The following is a 10,025-nucleotide window of genomic DNA, read 5'->3' on the forward strand; positions in this document are numbered from 1 at the left end:
GTGTCGGGTAACCAGCGTTGTCAGACTGGAAAATGTGTTTAGTGGCCTTTTTTTTGTCATGCTTGATGACTCGAATGACAGCACAGTATAATGTGTTTCTTGTGATGTATGTGCCCATGTCAGTTTTAACATGTAGTGCCGATCCTTTGTTTTTTCCTTTCCATTAACGTAATATAACTTCTCTCTCTTTACTGCTCCCTCTTAGCCATTTTTCATCTCTGTCTTTTCCTAGATGACCATATCCCTGCAGGGGCTGGATGTGACTGAAGCTGCTACGGTAAGGAGCTCGACCTTCAACCACCACTAAACATTTCATACCACCGGATAGTATGAAACATTGTCAACACGAGTAAAAAAAAACGAAACCACAGTGGTTGCTATGGCAATGCATAATAATGTTTTAACACATCTCAGTCTCATGTGTGGTAACTATGTACATAACAGAAACCTATTTTTGCTGCATTATTATTGTGGTTTATAGTTTTGCTGAAGTGTCAGAGCTCATCAAGATTTTTCTCCCCAAGCATTGAAATTCGCCAGCTTTTTATGACGTTAATATCTGTGATTAGTTCTTCACTTGCCTCTCTCCCTCATACTGACTTGCTGATCATTAATATGCAACTGTAACATTTACAGAGGTCCTTCCATTTTTCATTTTAGGTGGCTGTTACTCAGAAGGAGGCTGACATGCACACAGTTAATAAGGTGGGAGATTTTTTATGTATTTAATATTGATCTGTAGCTGCCAACGAACATACTATCATCTCACAAAATAATCTTAAAGCTGAACTAATCAATATTTGAAGACACATTTGAAGGCTCATATACCACTGTACACTACCAGCACAGCAACAGACAGATGGACTAGCTGGTGAATGTAGTGGAGCATACCAGCTCGAGCCAGATATTTCCCTCAGGAGTTGGTCATGGCAATTTTATTTATGTAGCACGGCATTACTCAAAGTAAACTCAAAGTAACTTTGCATCTAAGAACAAAATATAAGAATATAAGTATAATCAACATAAATATTAGACTATGTACAGTAGTATCCACAGACATTCACCCAACCACACATCAATACAAAAAACAAATATATGTATTGTTACACAGCCCCCAAGTGGCCAAGTCAGGTTTAAGATCCACCCACAACATGTTTTTGGAACTTTGGTTCTTTATTTGTGCATATAATAAAATAAAAACAAAACAGAAGATATACACAATAACAAAACAAAATGCACAGGTGGGTTGACAAAACAACAACTCTGAGGCCTTGTAAAAGGAACCCACCTAATATTACATTTAAAGACAGTTTTATGAGCTCGCCAAAATTTTACAGACTTTATTTTTCAAATATGTAAAAGAAAAGAATACAAGTTCTAAACAACAAATCCTAGAGATAAAAATATCAAGGAAGATAAAGGAATATAGAAACAAACAACATATTGTGTAATGCTTTCATATACATTGTATGATACCTCATAGTGTTGTCAAGATAAGTTGTTTTAGATCTTTTTTTAAATCAGAAATGAGGAGTGACTGAAGTGTGCTTTCAACTACCTCTCATGGTCTTCATCAGCAGAGGAGTTTGCTCAGTTATCATGGAGGTGGCTCATTTGCAAAAAAGCTCTGAGAAAAGATTGAGTGGCGCTTAGGCGATAAGTATTTTGTCAAAGCACTTTTGCATGTGGCCGAAATGAATTATCCCGCTCATGCTGTTGCCTGCCAAAGGAAATACTATAGACATACCAACCATTACGACTTTATCTCTGCAGTGTTTTCACCGTGGAAATATATGTAATGCAGTGTTTTGTCCACTAGGTGGTGAAGCATCACGGGGGTTCTGGTAGCCAGCCGACTGTAAGTCCAAAGTACTGTCCTGGGGTAAACAACAACCCAGGTTACCTGTGTGACACGGGGCACTGCTGCGGAGAGACAGGCTGCTGCACCTACTATTATGAACTCTGGTGTGAGTCAACTGACGGATTGTGTTACAGTGACAAGTTCCTGCGGCTAATGCTGCATTATTGGCATGTTTACTATGCATTAAGTGAAACATCCAGCCAGTATATCAATACGAGCTACTGTATGTGAAATAATCTGACATGGGAATTTAGAGAGCAATGTCGTCCAAATCATTTGATGTCTTATTTAGAGATTCACTAATTGTCATAAGATCTCAACATCACCCTTGCGGAGATCACTTTTTAATAATATAGTGGTCTATCAGAACTTTTTTTAAGTTTACATTATACCTTTTGGGTATATAGACCTTTTGGGACATTTTCCTTATCCTTGCACATTCCCTTTCATTGTTGTTTTCATGCCAATTTAATTTGACCTCAAACTAAAATACCATTGCCAAATAATTTGGATTCACACTTGGAAGCAACAAACAACAGTTTTTAGGCTGCATGTTGCAATGCTACATGTTGCAATGCTATCTAGTTATATCTGATTGTTAGATCTTAATACTCATCAAGGAATGAGATCACACCCTCTTATACCATTGAACATTTACTGATAAAGGATGTATCCTTTACCTCTGCAGTGTGAGCCACTAAAAAAACACTGCATTCATTATTTGTCCTTGAATGTGCCAACCGTAATACTTTTGACTTTTCAAAATGTTCATCCCGATTGGAAAAAAATAAAAGCAGCAAATTCTTACTCCTACTTAATTGGTTTCCTAAAATAGTTTGCCTGAAAGTTAATATCATCGTCAAATGAATGCTAACAAAGCTAAGAAAAAAAGTATTATAGAATACAGTATATGCCTCTAGGTAGATCTGAGATGTAATTTATACAACAGAACAAAACCTTTATTTTCATAAATGATGATGTTGGTTTTATTTCCTGTTCTCTGCAGGGTTCTGGCTGCTGTGGACAATGCTGATCCTCTTCAGCTGTTTCTGTGCTTACCGCCACCGCCGAGCAAAGCTGAGGATCCAACAGCAGCAGAGACAGAGGGAGATCAATCTGATCGCCTATAACGGAGCCTGCAACTACCCGTCCTCAATGCTGGACCTCAGTAGGTGTATTTATGCTATTTCATCTCACATATGTATTCTATGTTTAATTGTGTAGGTCTACTATCAGGGGAACTGCATAGTCTGAGACTTTTTAAAGTTAAAGTTATCCTTAAACAGTGTTTAATATATCAAAATAAATATTCCATATTACACTTATATATTTTCTGGTTCCCTTAGTGTGCTGTTTTTTCTGAGGAAACTGAATTTAAACTACATTCTACATTCAGATCTGCAGTTTTGTTGTTTTATTTGGATCCACATTAATTGTTAATTCAGAAACAACTAGTCTGTCAGACAGATACTGAATAACATAAGCAACACATGTTTTGCCTTCCACCCATTCCGCCACTGTAGTTTTTAGCAAACATCACTGAAACTAAAAGTATATAGTGCATTTGTTGGACTAGTTTAAGTTGGGGATTAATAATATTATGACAAGTATGGAGTACTGTATCTCCAATCAAGTAGCAGACTACACTTTTGAGCTAATTTGTGATATTTCTTTTGTCACAGGTTTTCTGGCTTCCTTCAAGTTGCCCTCCTACGAAGAGGTGGCGGCGGAGCCCAGCACCCCTCCTCCGCCTTACAGCTCTGTCTTCGCCCTGCAGGGAGGTGCCATGGGGGGTCCTAGCTCCTCTTACTCCCATCATCACCACCACCGTCACCCCTGCCCTCCGTATCTGGGCCCTGGTCCCAGTGGCCTGACGTCCTCCCAGAGCTCTGACAACTACACCAGCTGCTCCTGCGAGTCTTGCTCCCTCACTTCCCCCTGCAGCACCTCCTTCTCTGTCCAGGTGACAGACGAGACATATGACAGCAGCCACATCTCCACACCCAGTGAAGCAGGGGGCGACTATGCTGTCATGTCAAGGTTTGGGGCCAACTTCACACCAACTTCTTCCCCGACACCTTCATCACAAGTTCAACCTGATGTTATGCCTGCGGCCACTCCAGATGTCATACCGGTACAAAGACGGCCCTCCAATGGCAGTGATGGATTCTCGTCTTCAGCTCCATCTCTCTCTCTTCCTTTACACCCCCGTCCTTCACACCCTTCTCGCCTCCCACTCTCTCCCCTCATTCTGTTATCTTCCATTCCTCCTGTTCAAGTCCATCCTCTCATCTTCTCGGACCCACTTGGAGCTGTAGCCATTCAGAGAGAGAAAGAAGATGATGCCCCACCTTTTGGTCAAGCCCCCAGGTGCACTCTGTCTCCCCCTAAACAGGCCATTTTCTCCTCAACTGTGGTTGTTTTCACACAATGCAACAACAAAGAAGAGCAAAAACGAGAAAAAGAAGACGAGGACGAGGAGGAAGAAGAAGACGACGATGAGGATCATTACCGGCATCGACGGCTAACGGGCGACTCGGGCATCGAGGTATGTCGTTGCCGGGTGAAGAGAGAGGAACAAGAGGAAGAGGAACTCCAGAAGGGGCGTTTTGGGAAAGGAGGAAAAGAGGCTGTGAAGGAAGAGGAGAGTGCAGACGTGCTGCATGACAGCGTGGACTGTTCCCTCAGAGCGAAGGCCTCCGCTCAGTCACCACTCCTGAACGACTGCGCTGACCAGCACGGCCACATCTCTTCATCCTCCAGTATCAACCAGAAGACAGACGAGGCCTTCATCGCTGTGAAGTCCTCGTAAGCTTACAGCCTGTGAGATGTAGTCAAATGAGTGAAAAAAGTGAGATGTTTCTGCTTGATGGCACTGTCACAGATCAAGACTAGTAGGTGAAAAGTCTTGTAGGTCTTACTTTGAATGGTTGGGGACAGGATGTGTAAGGGAGTATCGTTTTCTCTGTATTCAAATGAGAAACTCCAAGACAAGCCGACACCTGAAAGTTCTACTTTGTAGTTAATTTATTTATTTATATATGGGTTCGGGCGGAGGAATATCTTTTTCTTTGAAGTGATGAAGATGCTAATGAATTGCTTCTTCTCTGCCTTCATTTTCCCACATGTTAACCATATCCATTTTTACCAGTGGCTCTGTGTCAACATCCAGCTTTCTCTCTACTGTCTACTTTTCCTCTCTCTTTTCTCTGCATGATACAACATGTCTGAAAAAAAGGCCTTTTTGCTCCTTGAAAGGAAAACCCTAATAGTCTGTGGTTCCCAATGGGGGTCACAAGATGAATCAGAGGTGTCGTGATGATAAACAGTTTAAGAAAAGAGAAATGCATAGTTCTACTAAAGAAAATTATATAATAATGCTTCTTTATTTTTTGGCTTTTTTGAATATACAATTGTGGATAGTTTTAACTCTGTGGGCATTTAAAAATTCTTCAAGTTAAAAAAATCTGAGAAGCAAAAATCAAACTTTAACTGCCCTGTTCACAATGTTTTTGACATATGCAATGTGTGATGGGGTCACAACATTTGTATTTTTCATTCTAAAGGGTCACGTAACGAAAAGGTTGGGATGAACCATATTTCTCAAATCGGCAGCATTGAACAAGACCGTTTACTAGACTGTGCGAACATCTTTTTTTTAATTGAAACAAATGTGAGACTGATCACTGAACAGTTCATTTTTGAAAGAGCAGCTCTAACTAATTCTGTCTGGATCACATTGTATTATCTTAATTAAATGTATTCTATCTTTGGAAGAGGTTCACAACCATTGAACAAGACTTGAGTAACCTGTGACCTTTTTGTTGTAGGGTGAAATGTTTGCTTTCACCAGCATACTTCCCTTTGTTTTAGAGGAAATAAGAAGGGAACGATTATAACTGATTCAAGAAGTGTGTCTTATACATTGTCTTATGTTGCTCCCTAAAGGAAAATGGGTGCAAGCATACATTTGAATGTGTGGGTGGCAAAGCTTTACAATGGTATTATGAGTTTACATTGTTGTTTCATACTGTTACATGATTATACTGTACAACAAACTACTGTTTGACTTTGGATTGAATGTGTTTGAACATGTTCCTCGTTGGTCGTTGCCATTTTTGCAAGGCAATGTGAATCGGATTCCTCCATGGACGGACTGTTGAGTTTTTACAAGGCAGACACATTAAGCCTAATCTCATCACTGATTATGAATGTAAAAGGTTATGCATCACAACGAAATGATACGCTTAAATTGTTTACGGGGAATTTTTATAGCTTGACTGAGAACCTCTGGAAAAGTGCTCAACAATGCAGCAAGGCAATACCATCTGCCAGGTGTGGATTTTGAGTAGACACTTTTAAATAAAGTGCCCATTGTAATTTCTGTCTGAGTCAAGTATTGCTTGTGAGATATCAAAGTGGTAAATGTACCAGGTGGTGGTTTAAAGTCAGAGTAATGCCGCTATGGCTTTGGCAGTAAATGTGGTCACTTCTGAGAGTTGAACGCTTTCCTCTAAATGTATCCCAGTTGATCCTGTTTTTGTATGTAATAATTTGTCAGTTGTACATTGTCTTTCAGTAGAGAGAAGTCTCTGCCTGCTGATATACCTTGAGTGATGCTCTGTAATCCCTAGGATCATATCAAGTTGATACTGGTTTTAGCAGTGGGAATAGCACATATGTACTCTCTCGTAATTTATTCTTAGTACAAAATGTACTGAAACATAGAACAAGATTTAGAAAAAGGAGAATGTATCCAATCACATGTTTGTACATGTTTGTATTGCTGTAGCTTTTATGAGACGAACGTCTCCGTAGTTAATCGAGGCCACTTCGCTGTGTCCTTGGCTCAGTGCAAAACCAATTTTATTGTCTAACGTCGGAAAGGCAAAGCTTTTAACTCATTTATAGTTATGTGGACAGAAAATGTTGCCTTGGTTCGGCTTGATAATACCTTTATTTGTCATAGACAAATCTTTCGTGTATCGGGAGTGCGAGCAGGTTTTGGTTTGCTATGAAGATAATTTTGACATCCTCTGATCATCTGAGCTTGTTTGCGGTGACTCAGAGGTTTGTCCCAGAGGTGGCTGATGCTCTGACGGAGACAGTTCACCCTCTGAACATATCAACATGTAAGCCTTTTGGCTGCTGTACATTTCTTGGAGAAAGATTTGACAGTTGTTATTTTCTCACGAGTTCTAGCTAATGTATGTTTATCAAAGTGTATGGTGCCTAGATGAAAATAGACTTTCTGTTAGGCATTCTAGAGTTTACTGCTGCTATGCGAATGTGTGTGTGTGTGTGTGTGTGTGTTTTCTGTATATTGTGTGTAGTCGTACATCAAATGGGCAAACATTTTCTAACAGTGCTTAGCAGTCTCTTTATAAAATATACACAGTACGCAGTACATGTGAGACTTGCAAAAATAGTATTTAGCAATAGTATTCACACTTTTTTCCTTACTCTAGTTTATGCTGGTTGATAGGAAATTAACTGTTGTGAAAAATACATTTACCTCTTTAGAACTGATCCGTGAGCTGTGCTGGGCAAAGGCCCTTGATTGTACATATCGCTTAATTTTAAATGCCTTTGACTTAAGGTTTCTCCCAAATGCAAACTCAGATTATCTGGTTTTACTTTAGCCCCAGTTTGTGCCTCTTGTATTGTCATTACATTTTGGTCACAGATATATATATATATATATATATATATATATATATATATATATATATATATATATATATATATATATATTCTGAATATATTTCCAGATTCTGGACTTCTTTTGTCTATTTGGATTTAAAATGTGGTATAAAAGATTTTGATTTCCCAATTACAACTCTGTTTCCTTTTCCACAAAAAAGGGCAGTTGGAGAAACGTCGGCCCTTCCTCCAATTGTATGACATGAACCATTAAGTTTCTGTTTATTTTTCTACATTGATGTTTATTTCTATTTTTTTTGTCTTAATTTTCATGCAAATGCATATCTTTGTTCTTGAATCATATGTTACATCTTGTTTATATTGAGGCCAAATATGTTTCACATTCAACAGTATTCGGGAGGGAAACAATATGTTGGAAATTGAGTTCCATTTTCTTATATATTAAACATATCATGATGATTTGTGAGAAACAATTTCCCATAAAATGGCTCAACGAAACCATTTAATATTATAATAAGTAATATTAATCTATTAATATAATAGTAATACTATAATTATAGTATTACTTGGAAGGGAAGGGTTCTCCACAGTACATTTTCCGTCAGTGATTTTGATTTTAGACATTAAGGTCTTCAAAATCTAATTGTAAAGAGAACTTTTTTGTTTTGTTTTTGTTTTGTTTTAGAATATATTTGCAGTAAATTGATCTAGTCTTCAGGCATGTGTAGCATACATTAAGTTGGACATAAAAAAAGACGAAGAATGTAATTCAACAAAAATAAATAATAGTAAATATAATGCTTAGAAAATAAAGTTGAAACTTAGGAAGACATTTCAATATGTATAAATATATATGTATTTATTGTGCAACAGCATTGCAATGGTGATTGTTTTATCCAGATGGATAGAGTTGTCTTTTTGGATTCTGAAAGTGTTGTTAAATGACCTTATGTTAATTTTTCAAACAGATGGTTAGCTCTGTGACTCGAATGTAATCATAACGCATGTGGCACAGTCTAGTTTTACCCCAGCTCGGATTTTACATTGATGCCAAACTGATCTGAGTTCAGTGTATATGGAACTAGTTTGATATTCATTTGCACTGTCAGCAGCTCGTATAGACTAAATGCCCAAACTCAACCCTCATTGCCACAGAAGGCCAAGGCCTGATATAAGACTGTTACCTCGCTGAGTTTTGACTGAAAAGGACTGTTTACTTCTCCTTATCAAGATAATATTTACTCTATATTTCTACTGACTTTTATTTTGTAATGCCAAGAATTGAAGAATAAAAAATAAAAAAACAGAGCCCGCCTTGGTACGGCTAAAATGTTTTGCCAGGAAAAAAACGTAATGTCAAACCCTGTTCCTAGGAAACAAGGTTGCTCCTTTTACTCCTGCAGTTTATGAGACAGCAGGATTTATTGAAGTATCTTTATGTGATTGTATGTGGAATAGTTCAGATTATTATTGCTACAAAGTGTGGTGTTCTTTGAGGGTATCCTTGTGCAATTCTACCTGCAGCTCTTCAGTGTGTTGTACGCATGTGTGAGAGAGTTACTGTCGGCTGTGTTGTTGTGGTGTTAAATCATTGTCGCTTATTATGAGGCCAAAGTTGATTAATGTTGGTATTTGTCAATATGAATATCCAAACATTTTTATTTCATCATAAATATACAGTTCATTTTTTATCTTGGTGTATAGCATAGAGATGTGTGATGCATACTTTGATGTAAAATCTAAGCATTGAGATGCAAGCACATTTTTAGATATATTTGTTTGGTTGCAAATGTCCTGGTGCTTTTTTCCAGAAGGTGAGGTTGTATTTAAGTTTCTTCCTTTTTGAAGTTTTTCATTAATGATCATTGGGAATTATACCTTGTTGGACACGGACGTCTGCTCTACTTTATTCAACAAAAACTGTGGATTTTGTGTAAAAATAAACGCTACCAAGTGCTACCAAATACATGTCTGTACTTTTGAGAACATTACGCACATCTCTTGTTGTAGAGGCCTGGGGTACAAACAATATTCTGCTTTGAAATACAGCAAATGTACTGACTTTTTTTAAGCAGGGAATGAGCTAAAAACACCCACTCATGAATAGCTGTCACTGTGACTCAAGATGAATCATCAGGCTGCACTCACTCTGAAAGCTTCACCTTTTCACGAGTAAAACACACAAAAAAGAAGCGTTTGAAATGTGTGACTGTGTAGCTGACAGCACTGTGTATCAGTGAAGACCAATACAACATGCAGTAGGATTATATTAGCAGTCTTTTGTTGTCAAACATGCTTGCAATATATCAACCACTTTCATATGACTGGACAATGGGAGGGATCCTTGTGTCAAAAATGTATTTTCAAGACATTCAACATTTTGGTCTTGATACATATTCCTACATGCATATGTGTTTAATCACACTATAACACAGGAAGCCTAAACAATCTGTAGGGATTGCTCAGACAGTGGAAGAACCAGTTGTTTATTATTGGCCTA

General features: G+C 38.1%; 1 protein-coding gene across 1 annotated transcript; it reads left to right on the plus strand.

The window, feature by feature from the left end:
* Positions 1-232: 232 nt before the first annotated feature.
* On the plus strand, positions 233-4,673 carry LOC306738160 (uncharacterized protein; the record flags this gene model as incomplete). The annotated part of the gene is made up of 5 exons (XM_079219989.1): positions 233-277; positions 1,820-1,967; positions 2,868-3,029; positions 3,544-3,995; positions 4,431-4,673. The coding sequence occupies 5 exons, from the start codon at positions 233-235 to the stop codon at positions 4,671-4,673; spliced, it is 1,050 nt and encodes a 349-aa protein (XP_079076115.1).
* Between the last annotated feature and the right edge of the window lie 5,352 nt (positions 4,674-10,025).

The sequence above is a fragment of the Taurulus bubalis genome (genome assembly GCF_910589615.1).
Source record: "Taurulus bubalis genome assembly, chromosome: 6".
Taxonomy (NCBI): Eukaryota; Metazoa; Chordata; class Actinopteri; order Perciformes; family Cottidae; genus Taurulus; species Taurulus bubalis.